Below are 13,427 nucleotides of genomic sequence, written 5' to 3'. Positions count from 1 at the left end.
GAATAAAACATTCTCCTATGGAGAACGGGTGGAAGAAAGAAGAAGCAAAAAAACCCACCCCCATCACGATCTTACAAGCAAAGCAAAGGCTTTGTCGGGGCAGCATTGCCCCCTAAAACACCGGGCTACCATTCTACACACACATCTACACGCATGGAGAATCGTAGCCCCGTGTCCCCCTTCCTCCGCCTGAGAAGCTGCTGCTGCTGCTCTCTTTCTCTGCGAGTGTGGCATCGATGATATGCGCAACAGAGGTTTTTGCGGGTGCGATCCACGTCTGTCAAAGCCGTGTTTGTTTATTTGTAAACACTCTACCAGACTGGCGTGCGTTACGTGTGCCTTAACACCTATTTCTTATTATTTTAATTTCCGTCTTTTTAAAAAGTCGTTTAAAAATAAAAACACGCGCATATCTGCGCTACAGTCCACTGTTGTATGTGCCACGTAGCACGCTCCCTTTAAGCCAAATAAACGTTTGCTGACTAACATCTTTAAAACAAATACGACATTCATTCACAAGGGAATCGCGTTCTTTGGACGGGCGATTCACGTTCACCATCACGCGAACCCAATCTATGGGCATCATCGACATCGGTCAGGGGCCAAGAGGCGCGAACTTTGCGCTGCCCTCGAGTGTTACGCATCGCTCGTCGCTTGCTCACCTGCTGCCCGAGGAAGCGTTGCTCCCAGCACGATCATGGCGATGGCGCAAATGAAATCCATCTTCTCGCAGGTGGAGCAGCAGGAGGAGGAGGAGGAGGCAGCGGAGGAGGCAGCGACGCGCTCACGGTCAGCTCCCAGTTTGCGAAGAGCTCAAAGTAATTCTAGTGGCTGCAAATGGACGTCGGCCCCTTTTCGTTAATTCCAGCGCTGCGGTGAACGGCGAGAAGCGCAGCGATGGCGCGACTCGGTGCTGGGCTGACGCTGCGCCTGCAGCCGTCCATGGTCCGATTGGGGGGCCCCCCTCCGCGCTCCTCCAGACTCCCCGACGCGCGATATGTCCGGCGACTCTCCCTTCCGTGCGATTCTCGTCTTCCTTCAACGGGGGGCTTCACGTTCCTCCTTTATCACTCTCTCTCTCCTCTCTCTCTTTCTCTGTCACTTTACAGCCGTTCTCACTTGCGTGCTGCTGGCGCTGTTGTGTTTGTCTTGCCGCCCTGCCCCTTACACTTTGCGCCGTGTTCTAATGACGCATTCGGCGCGGCCAGAAGAGCGCGCATGAACCAAGAATTGCGCTCTTCTGCCCAGAGATCCAGGAGAGACAGCCAAGAGGCAATGAGAGATGGAAGAGAGTACGGAGAGGGAGAGAGAGACAGAAAGAGGGCGGAGAGGGGAAACGCGCTTTCAGCGCCCGTCAGTGTTGGGGTCCGCGGATCAATGAGGAGCTTGACGGTTTCGGGGTTTGCCTCCCCACACCACCACCACTCTTCCTCCTCCTGCTCCTCCTCCACTCCCCTCCCGCCCCGTCACAACAGACACAGGCAGCAGTAACGGCGGCAGCAGCAGCAGCAGGCGCTATGCGCAAAGCGGCGAGTGCGCGCTCACCGCTGCTGCTGCTGTTACAGCGTCAATCCCCGCGCTGCGCTCAGTCGCTCCACATTATCCGTCGTCGGAAGAAGTCGCGGTTGTAAAAAAAAAAGATAAAGGAAAATGAATAAAAAAAAGAGTCCCGAGCTCGCTCACACACGTTCGTCCCTGGGCACTCCGTGGGACAGGCGCACGTAACACGCGGGCCCCAATTATTAGCTCCTAAAAAGAAAAGAAGCGCAGAGCCACCCGGCGAGTGAACACACGCTCCGTCATTACGCGATGGTGTGTGTAAGGAAGCGCATTAATTGTGCGAATTAAGGACAGCGAAGTTGAGCCATCCGAAGAGAGAGAGAGGAATTAACAGCGCGCAGCGTGTGCGCATTTTCAGTTTACAATCCCGCGTCGCCTCTGTAAGCAAGCTATCAAATTAAAACAAAACCCGGGGTTAAATAACAGAGAGCACGCCTTATTATCGTTGTTTTCCCTTTACGAGCTGACGCGCCACGCAAACAGTTTCCAACAAAGAGCCATCACCGTGCCCGTGCGGTGCCGGATTGGCTTTGGGTTGAGTCCGTCTCGCTTCGGCTGCAGTGCCCGAGGCGTGGGGGCGTGTGGGTCTGTGGTTGTGGTGGTGGCGGTGGTTGTGGTGGTGGCGGTGGTTGTGGTGGTTGCGGTGGGGAGGGGGGATGTGGGGATGGAGGAAGATCGGAACTTGCGAGCGAGTTTCAAAGACACCAATGTCATTTCGTGTGAAACAGCACCGCAATCACGCAGCAGCAGCAGCAGCAGCAACAACAACAATGATTTTTGGGGTCAAAGGTAAATGGAGCTAGCTGGGAAATAATCGTTCTCGTGAAGGGCTTTACGACCCAATTATAATAATCGTGGTTGGTGATGGGGGGGGGAGGTCATTCGAGAACAAGTAAGTCTTAATGCGTCGATGTGTGATCGGACGCTCGAAAAAATACGAACATAAGAGTCTTGACGCACGAGACTGCGAAAGCGATCGTGCGTGGTGTAATGCGCGAACTTATTATCTTTAAAAAAAATAAAAATGTTCACGTGATTTTTTTTGCGGCGTTTAAAACGGCCACACGCGTCACGTTGTGATGCGGCCATTGACGTCAGCGCGAGGCGCATTTGGCCCCACCACAACATCCGAACCACGTAATTACTTGAGCACTGAAAGCCGCAGTCAGTGAGAGGTAATTACCACGGTGGGGGTGCGGGGAGGGGGGTCGCCTTCTCCAGTGGAAATTCCCATGTTCGAGTCTAGATCAAGATCCGGCCCTAACCCTCCGTCTCTCCTCCGCCACAAGTGACTGATTGTCTTGGCTGTGAAAGCGTATTTTATTGAGCTCCCTTCGCCATGTCGTTATCTCCATGCTCACTGTTGCCTTTCGGATTATTGTCATGCAACAAAGCAACGAGGCAACCCTCCTCCCCCCTTCTCAGCCCCATCGACGTCTCGCCGTCTGTACGGCGTCTTGAGATACGGTTCCGAGTCCGACGTTCAACACATGACGAACAGATTCTCTACAAATGTTGATTTGAAGCTTTCGTGACTGCAGGGATCCATACTCTTTGGTTCTTTCGGTAAAGTCACGTGGGTAGAAAATAAAATAAATCACGACGTTTCGGGCTCAACACATCAGGTGGGAAAGCATGGTCTGCTGCTGAGGCAGACTGTTTTAAAAGATTTGAAATGGGTTTAGCTCAAGGGTTATAAAGAAGTGGATGGGACTAGTGATGTTAATGTGAGACATTAGCATGTAACTGTAAGATAGGAGTGTAGATTATCTACTGTGAGTGAACGCACGTTAAACTTATTTCGCATCGAACGCAGCCAAGCGTGATAATCGGAGGTTGCGGGGAAGCACAGCGACACTAAACACAGAGAGCAGTTCTCAGGAAATGACAATTACACGTTCTCACGCCGGAGCAGATCCCAGACCCGTGTAACATTCATCGCTTGTTGACAACGAGCGGCGCGTGATTTCGATCAAGTGGATTACCATCGGCATCGAGGAGCGTTACAGAGCCCGATTAATACGACGTCTTAAATAACCCCACGTGCACATTGCGTCTCGACTTTTCCGCTTTAAATGTACGATAATCGATTGTTTATTTGTCGTTTCTCTCACTTGATACAGCTATCGTGCCGTGACGGTTCCACCTGAAGACGGAAGCTTGTGTTGCCTCCGAAACGTCGTGATTTTTTAATTTATATTTATTTTACTTTTATTAATTTTACATTTTCACCTACGTGACTTTACCGAAAAAAACCCAAGAATATGAATCCTTGCAGTCACGAAAGCTTCAAATCTAGAATTAACTCCCATGCTCTTCGCCCTTGCCAACACACCCGCCTTGCCCGGCATTGCGCCCTCTCTTGGCGACGACTCGCACGTCGCCGTCTGTGTCGACGCCACGCGACGGGACACACGGCACGTCGTCGTGTCGAGCCGTGCGCAAGCTGCCCGCCCGCCACTCACCTCGCTGGGCGGTCGCCCCGTTGATTAGCGGACACGCACGAGGATGTCCCGAGTAATAAAGTGTCGCCAAAGGTGTTCGCCAGGAGGTACGAATTGTGAGCCAAACGTAACGCGTAAAACGCCCTGATAAGAAAGCGTAAACATCCATCAATCGTCAACGCGGAGTCCACCGAACGCAGAACAATGCGCCTGTAAATAGAGACATGATACCTGCCAGCGAGGCGAGTCAACAGGGGAGTCATGCCAGTGTAATTAACGCACTGTAGTTACATCTGTTTGGGTTTCCATTGCAGCAGAACATGTCTTTGTCGTGATGGAAAGGAAAAAAAAACGCGACGTAGATTTGTTCAGTTTGTGTTTCGGTTTATTGTTGATTGCGCGCGTGGTTTCAGGGCACGATTCTTGTTGTTGTATGTTCAAAGAAGTTTCCACAATCTTGTTGAAAGGCGGGTGTATGACGCGTTGACTCACGTATGTCACATGTAGGCTGGGAATACCTGTTCTACAGTTACTTAAAAAAAGTCTTAAAGTCACTTTATTGTCAAGTGTGTTACATGCATGACATACAACACAGATGAAATTACAGTCCTCTCTCTTGGTCCCACGGTGCAACCAAGCAATTAAAAAATTAATCACAATTAACAGACATAAATAAACAATAAACAATCGGCGATCAACACAAGATAAATAATCAAAAATGTAATAGACTTAAAATAAACAACAGTCAAGAATTTTTAAAATGTAAAATATTATTTAAAAAAAGTATTTAAAGAAATAAGATATTTAAACCAGTGTGATAGTGCGATGTAGTGCAATGTGCAGTCCAGAGATCAGGATGTACGAGTGAATGTGTGTGTGGGGGTTCGGGTCAGGGGGCAAAGGGGGGTGGGTGGGCAGAGGGGGGGAGTGATGGTAGAGCAGGGAGGGAGTTGAGTCCTCCCTTCTCTACGCTTACGAAACGTGGACTCCATTTAAAGGAAGATCTGCAACGGGTTGAAACATTCACGCTGGCCTGCCTACGATCTATCCAGGATTTAACCAGACTGAATTGTGTCAGCAATTTTCATATTTTTGAAAGATCTGGACACAGACCCATTAGTAAGCTCCTCCGGCAGGCGAGGCTGCGTTGGCTTGATCATGTAGCCCGTATACCCAGCCATCGCAAGCCCAAACAACTTCTGTTTGGCCGGACAGAGGGGCTAAACAGGCATGACACGGGCTCAAGTATAGCTGGGCTGATGTGGTACACGACGATGTGGAGACTTGCCGATGACTCGTACCAGTGGTGTCAAGATCGGCTTCTGTGGAAGAGGCTCGTGAAGGACGCTACTGGACAGTTGAAGGCAGTCCGCCCCCTAACAGCAACAGAGGGCAGAGGAGCGACGCTCACAACAACGAGAGGATCGCCGGGTGGATAAAACGCAGCACGATGCCACAGTGGGGAGCACATATGGTGCATCTGTCGGTCATCTCAGTCAGTCTACCGATAACACCTGGCCCTGTGCCGTGACCTCCTGTAGGGGAAGCCTTAGGCACTTCACGTGGCCTCCACACGCACCTGGCCTGGTACGAGCATTGTGTTGACGTCACCGGCACTTGGTGGCGAACGGCGTTTCTTGTTGGACATTTGTGTTAAGATGTAACGTCTCGCTGATGTACACAAGGTGCTTCAAAAAATGTGAACACTTCCGAGAATTTGCAACACTGCCACAATAAATGTGCTTCCGGGCTCTGGAGACCACCTGGAGAAGATTCCAGTAACATGTTGACAATGATGGCGTTAAAGTGGAGACTATTTGACTTTTTGAAGCTATTAATATACATTTCTTATCATGGTAATATTCGTTTTTTTTCCATAAAAAAACGATAGTCCCATATAAGTATTAAAACAAAATGTAAGCACCCTATATACAGTATGCATTTGACATTGCATATACGATGGTTGGGGTTTTCTTTTATATAAGAGTATTTAAACATGAGCACATGAAGTCCATGAAATAGATACAGCAAAAACGGCTTAAAGAAACTGCTTATATTTGGTTAAACGGCAAAAAAAATCCAATTACGGATCTTGACTTTAGATACTACTCTACAGTACACATAGTTACTCATCATTAAGGCAAGTCTTTGAGCACATTGCACATTTAGTAAAGGGCCCAATTCCAAGACTTGCACCTGCTTGGCTAGCGTCGTCATATATTTACTGTGGATGTACGCGCTGTCATTACACGTGCTGAACACAGCACGTGTGAACACAGCACGTGTGAACACAGCACGTGTAAGGACAATGATGAGCGGTAGTGTAGCGATGAGCACGCTGCGCTACGAACCTGGCGACCAGAGTTCGATTCCCGCTTACGGCCAACACCGGTGACGATTATCTGAATCGCTCCTGAGCCTCCCCTAGGTCGACTCAGCCGCAAATGAGTACTTTGTGCGGTGGGTAAACACCCCCACTGGGGACACAAAAGCGGTAGGGCGTGGTGCTGGCCACCAACCCCCTCGTGTACCTGTGCCGGGCCTTCATAGGTGCTTCGCGCTAACAGCACTTGCCCCAACAGTCTTTTAAGGCTACACGGGGGGCGGGGGATCTTTGTCTTTGTGTTCAGCACCGCCGGCCAGCGGACAGCGCCGCAAGGAGAGCTCCAGCACAGGTGTGCGCGCGCGGAGTCTGAAACGCAACACGCAGCCGGCTGTTTCCCCTGTACACACAGAGGCACGGCTGGGGCATAAAGTCCCTCCTGATAAATGGAAACGGGTGCGAGAGTGTTTACCGACTTGGCGAGTACAGCACCGGCGGGCTCTATCTTCGACTGAGCCGTGTGCGGCGCAAATGTGTTGTTTTTCCTCCCCCATATTGCGTAGGTGGTGAAAGTTGAGTTTGCGAGAGCTTTCCTTTAGCCCACCGCCGCTGACCTTCACGCGAGCGAGGGAGTGTGTGTGTGGATCTGTATTAATGCGATGTACGCACGTGCAGACGGCGCTCGCGCGCGTGTGTATTTATTAATCAACATTAAAACACGAACAGAGGCAACGTAATACAACGATACAACGGCCGAGCGTGCTCTTCTTGTAGTGCAATGGCAAATAGCAACCGTGTCACTCCTCGCGAGGATAGGTCATTGCTACGACATTTGGCCCTTGATATTGCTTTTAAAATGAGTAAACATTGCGCGTTTTAACCAAACAGATGTCCGACGAATATTATGCATATGCACACACAGTTTTATTAGGGCAGCCCTGCGTTTAATGCTGGTGACAATAAACGCAATGAAACGCTGTGAAATCGTGCAAAAAAACAAAGGGGAGGCTAAATGTGGCTTGGGAATATTTTGGGCTTTTTTTGTTTTTGTTGTTGTTGAAAGGGCCAAGGGAAAATGATTATTTTGGAGGTGTGGACATCACATTGTTCTATTAATGCCACGTGTTCACACCCAATACCCATCGAAGCAGAATCTTTCACATGGGTGCCTTTCGAGGATTTAGAGCTATATTTAACACGGACACTAATTCAGAATGTGGTGACATTTCGTATGCACGTCCAAATGTATTCAACAAATCGCTTAACGTAGTGCACTAAGTTGTCATGCAGACTTTTAATTTTGCATCCTCAGCGGGCAGTCCTTAATCTGTGGTCACATAAAAAAGAAACACTGTTCACACATCTGCATGTTATAAATGATTTGCACTTGCGGTGTATTTTTTAAAACACTGCCTATCTTGAATGTGTGTAATGCATGTCTTTGAACAGTTGGTTGATTGGCTCTGTTTGCCCTCCTTCGAATAAGATGCATGGTTTCCACAACGAAAGTTTGCACGTGGGGACTGGTGGTTAACTCGATGAAAAAAAAATATTAATTCCAAATCACATATGGACACTGTCCATCTAATAACAACCTGTATTTGAACACATGCACACTGTTAAACCACCGCTGGTTAAAATGCCTCACCACATGGTTTCAATCGTGGGTGATTGTTTGACCATACTTCACCACCCGACTGAGATGTTGCTCGCCATTGCTGTGATGTTAACCATGACAACGAATTAACTTCAACGAACCAGATTCATAGCACAGTGCACTCACAACTTCACCATCTCCCCAAAGTTGTAATTGTATGTTGACACTCAAGCTTCAGGATGAGTATATGCGAACGCACATGCTTCATCATCCCCAACATCTTTTATTTATATCCGTCACTTGTTTATATTTTTTGTTTGCTACGCTTGCTTTAATGATTCACTCATAGACTCATAGGCCACGATGCAGGTAGCGGTCAGGTAGCCACCAGACGCCGGTGATTCACTGTCAACCTGGAATGTGATCAGGGCTGAAAGAAACCTTCAGTTCTGTCCAGCAGAGGTGGTGTGTACATACAAACGCGTCAATGTTTCGTTTTGGAAGTTTTAATTCGTATTTTTCTTCTTCTTGGTTCTTTCGGTAAAGTCACGTAGAAGGGAAATAATAAAATAATAAAAATAAAACATAATAAAATAATTCTCACGACGTTTCGGCCACAATGCAAGCAGCCGTCCTCAGGTGAAGAACAGGTCTGTCGGAAAGACAGTGTCTGAAGCCTCCCCTTTGTTTTTCCGACAGACCTGTTTTTCACCTGAGGACGGCTGCTTGCGTTGTGGCCGAAACGTCGTGAGAATCATTTTATTATGTTTATTTTTATTATTTTATTATTTCCCTTCTACGTGACTTTACCGAAAGAACCAAGAAGATGAATCCCTGCAGTCACGAAAGCTTTACATCGAAACTTCTTCTTATTCTTCTTTCCCAAATGCCCTCAGGCTTGAGAACTAGCCAGAGCTCCGTCTGTCGAGAATCCACAAATGCCCTGTATATCCCCGACGTATAAATTCCACAGGTTCTCTGTTGAACAAAATATTTTTTGTAACATTATTTTCTACGACTGCGCCGAGGTTGTAGCAGGTTGGGTTTTTCTTTTGTATCTGCAATACAAGTAATGGAATCGCATATTCGCCACATATTATAAAATTCCGGCGCTCCGTTTGTCCGTCAACCAAATGATGAGAGCCTTTCAGAAGAAGGCCTGAATCAAAAAGTGATAGAAAGTAGACCCACCAGATGTTGGGGTAAAAAGTTGATCCAACAGGGTTCCAAAAATTATAGACCCTCCCCCACCCCCCATACAATAGAGTCCAGATTTCTTACGTAGGCAGGAGTTAGATTAAGGCGGCCGCAGGCTGCTGAAATTATAGTACAGAAAGAGAGAGAGATTGAGAGAATGGATGTTGTTCGTTCATTTTGCAGCAGCGACTGAATTTGACCAAAAACGGAGATGTCCTCTCGCCCTCAGGTTTTGGGCAATTCGACTGAGCAGAGAGCTCACAACATTAGAAAAAATATCACCACTGTGGAATCGCGCTCCTGTAACGTGGTCGTCTTGCTGTTATTCACCTTGCAAACCAAAAGTGGCCAAAGCGTTTGTTACGAAGCAAGAGAGCACACAAACATTCGTAGACGCTCTCCTCGCGTGGGTTACAAAGGGGGCAAAGCCGAACCTGATAGCTGTACAAAAAGGTGTACGTAGCGAAAGACGCGCCCCCAAGACGCTGATCTTTGACACACCGAAAGAAGTTCACGTGGAAATATTTTACTCGTCTTCAATAGTTTCTTCCTTCAAAAGAACATCTCCACGGACGCTGTTAATCAAAGTTCTGAAGTACCGAAGTCATGCGTGGGTGGGTGGGTGGTGGGTGGTGAGTTGAGCAGTGCAGCACGATGCGCCTGGCTGCTTTTATTCTTCCCCTAGGACTTTCTGCATCGGGTGCTCATTCCACGTGACCTTGACAGCGGAGGCCCGGCGTGCACGCAGGCGCAGCGAATGACCCCGGGTCACCTGGCTGGGACAGCATCGGGAGCCCGGCGGTCACTGCGCTCCGCCAGCGCTCACCGGCGAGCCAGCGCCCGAGCAGCGCGGAGCAGAGAGCCCGCAGCGTCAGCGTGGCAGGGGTCAGAGGGGTCACAGGGGGTCACAGGCCCGTCCCAGACGCGCGCGCACGGGGCAGGCGGAGTGCGCGCTCAAGACGCGCTAATATAATTAGTCGCGACGTTGAACGGTGGACGGCATACTTAACGTTAAATAATGCAGATGTGTGACATTTTAGGTTTGCTCCGGCTGGGGTAAAAATGACTTCTGCTTGATTTGCTTCAGGCCCATCATTGCAGGCCTGCTAACGCGTTGACTGACAGTCGTGTTCAACATCACAAACCGACAGCGGAGTCGTAGTCGAGCTGGTTATTTAGCACAGAATGTGGCAGCCATACGCAGCGGTTGCCAAGTGCCATTGCTGCGGCGGTGTGATTCAAACGATTAGAGGTAAATTCATGGTCACGGGGCCAGCATTGGGTTTTCGCACACTGATTTTGTAGCTTTTGGGCTCATACCCATCCATGAAGCGAGTAAATTGCTGAGCGTGTTTGATTCCAAAATGCGTTTGACTTTAGATTCAATGAAGAGCGATAGTCGGTGTTATTTCAAGAAGTACATACAGTATGTGTACACTGTACGCGCAGGTATAAATTATTGTTGTAATTATATCTTACATATTCTTTGGGTCTTTCGGTAAAGTCACGTATATAGAAATATATTAAAATAAAAAAAAATCACGACGTTTCGATCGCAACAGGTGAAACAACACAGCAGATGGACTGCTGATGCAGGAATAAATGTAGCGAGAGAGCTACTGCAGCCAAAGGTTTGATATCGGTCTGAGATGGGTACAACCCAAGGGTAAGTAGGCAGGGCTAGAGATGGAATTTGCAAGTCAATGTAAGATCGCAGAGCTAACTACAGTGAGGGAAAAAAGTATTTGATCCCCTGCTGATTTTGTACATTTGCCCACTGACAAAGAAATTATCAGTCTATAATTTTAATGGTAGGTTTATTTGAACAGTGAGAGACAGAATAACAACAACAAAATCCAGAAAAACGCATGTCAAAAATGTTATAAATTGATTTGCATTTTAATGAGGGAAATAAGTATTTGACCCCTCTGCAAAACATGACTTAGTACTTGGTGGTAAAACCCTTGTTGGCAATCACAGAGGTCAGACGTTTCTTGTAGTTGGCCACCAACTTTGCACACATCTCAGGAGGGATTTTGTCCCACTCCTCTTTGCAGATCTTCTCCAAGTCATTAAGGTTTCGAGGCTGACGTTTGGCAACTCGAACCTTCAGCTCCCTCCACAGATATTCTATGGGATGAAGGTCTGGAGACTGGCTAGGCCACTCCAGGAACTTAATGTGCTTCTTCTTAAGCCACTCCTTTGTTGCCTTGGCCGTATGTTTTGGGTCATTGTCATGCTGGAATACCCATTCACGACCCATTTTCAATGCCCTGGCTGAGGGAAGGAGGTTCTCACCCAAGATTTGACGGTACATGGCCCCGTCCATCGTCCCTTTGATATGGTGAAGTTGTCCTGTCCCCTTAGCAAAAAAACATCCCTAAAGCATAATGTTTCCACCTCCATGTTTGACGGTGGGGATGGTGTTCTTGAGGTCATAGGCAGCATTCCTCCTCCTCCAAACAAGGCGAGTTGAGTTGATGCCAAAGAGCTCCATTTGGTCTCATCTGACCACAACACTTTCACCCAGTTGTCCTCTGAATCATTCAGATGTTCATTGGCAAACTTCAGACGGGCATGTATATGTGCTTTCTTGAGCAGGGGAACCTTGCGGGCGCTGCAGGATTTCAGTCCTTCACGGCGTAGTGTGTCACCAACTGTTTTCTTGGTGACTATGGTCCCAGCTGCTTTGAGATCATTGACAAGATCCTACCCGTGTAGTTCTGGGCTGATTCCTCACCGTTCTCATGACATTGTAACTCTACGAGGTGAGATCTTGCATGAAGCCCCAGGCCGAGGGAGATTGACAGTTCTTTTGTGTTTCTTTCATTTGCGAATAATCGCACCAACTGTTGTCACCTTCTCACCAAGCTGCTTGGCGATGGTCTTGTAGCCCATTCCAGCCTTGTGTAGGTCTACAATCTTGTCCCTGACATCCTTGGAGAGCTCTTTGGTCTTGGCCATGGTGGAGAGCAGAGGTGGGACAAAGTCATTGTTATGCAAGTCCAAGTCGAGTCTGAAGTCATCAAATTCATGACTCGAGTCTGACTCGAGTCCAAGTCACATGACTCGAGTCCACACCTCAGAGGTGGGACAAAGTCATTGTTATGCAAGTCCAAGTCGAGTCTGAAGTCATCAAATTCATGACTCGAGTCTGACTCGAGTCCAAGTCACATGACTCGAGTCCACACCTCAGGTGGAGAGTTTGTAATCTGATTGATTTCTTCTGTGAACAGGTGTCTTTTACACAGGTAACAAGCTGAGATTAGGAGCACTCCCTTTAAGAGTGTGCTCCTAATCTCAGCTCTTTACCTGTATAAAAGACACCTGGGAGCCAGAAATCTTTCTGATTGAGAGGGGGTCAAATACTTATTTCCCTCATTAAAATGCAAATCAATTTATAACATTTTTTAAATGCGTTTTTCTGGATTTTGTTGTTGTTATTCTGTCTCTCATTGTTCAAATAAACCTAGCATTAAAATTATAGACTGATCATTTCTTTGTCAGTGGGCAAACGTACAAAATCAGCAGGGGATCAAATACTTTTTTCCCTCACTGTATACCTCGGCCATTGTGTTGTTAGATATTAGCATGTCGATCTGGTTATGTAACCCCACACGGCTACGGTGCTGAAGAAGCCATTGCATTGGTCGAGATTAGAGATGAGCGTGTCAATGTGAGACGGCTCCCGCAGCAGCAGCGGCGGCGGCCGTGTTAATGAGACACATTCAGCCGACTCAACAACGAGCGCCACCGACGCATCGAGGGAAATGCAGCGGCAGCTCTGTTAGTGAGACATAGCTTTATAGGGGCCGTCCATAAATGACGTCACGCACCTGGGGGCGGGGGGGGTTAGACATTTGTGACGATGTGTGACGAGGGGGGGGGGGGGGTGAGAAATGTGACGTCACATCAAAATGCGCAACTTTAAATGAATATAGACAACACGTTCTACTTAATTAAATAGACTTTTTAATAAATGTTTTCTCCTACAACATCAGAGTGCAGCGCCACATTAAATACGCACTACAATGACAATAGTTTAAAGCGATTTGAAGCATGTTTTATTTTCAAAATGGAAATATGGTTATGGGGGGGGAGGGGGCAGAGCTTTGTGACGTCATGTTTGAGGGGGGGTCTGACTTTTTGTGACGCCGCGTAACGGGGGGGGGGAGGCAAAATCGTCCAAAATCGCGTGACGTCATTTATGGACGGCCCCTAATACGTCTGCAGGTGTGCTGATACGTGTTCTCTCTCTCTCTGTGTATTTGTGATGTCTGTCTGCTTGTATGTCTGTCTATAGTTT

The 13,427-nt window shown here is 47.9% G+C and overlaps 1 protein-coding gene across 1 annotated transcript in view; it reads right to left on the bottom strand.

The window, feature by feature from the left end:
- GFRA4 (GDNF family receptor alpha 4) overlaps positions 1–2,063 on the bottom strand; it is a 53,114-nt gene extending 51,051 nt beyond the window's left edge. The window contains 1 exon segment of the mRNA XM_061552845.1: positions 663–2,063. Coding sequence (XP_061408829.1) covers positions 663–723 — 61 coding nt within the window. The 5' untranslated portion in view covers positions 724–2,063.
- Positions 2,064–13,427: the final 11,364 nt, after the last annotated feature.

The sequence above is a fragment of the Lethenteron reissneri genome, chromosome 17 (assembly GCF_015708825.2).
Source record: "Lethenteron reissneri isolate LAM-NWPU_2019-01 chromosome 17, ASM1570882v1, whole genome shotgun sequence".
Lineage (NCBI taxonomy): Eukaryota > Metazoa > Chordata > Hyperoartia > Petromyzontiformes > Petromyzontidae > Lethenteron > Lethenteron reissneri.
The sequence above is the reverse complement of the archived record's forward strand: the minus strand, read 5'-3'. Positions and strand labels throughout refer to the sequence as shown.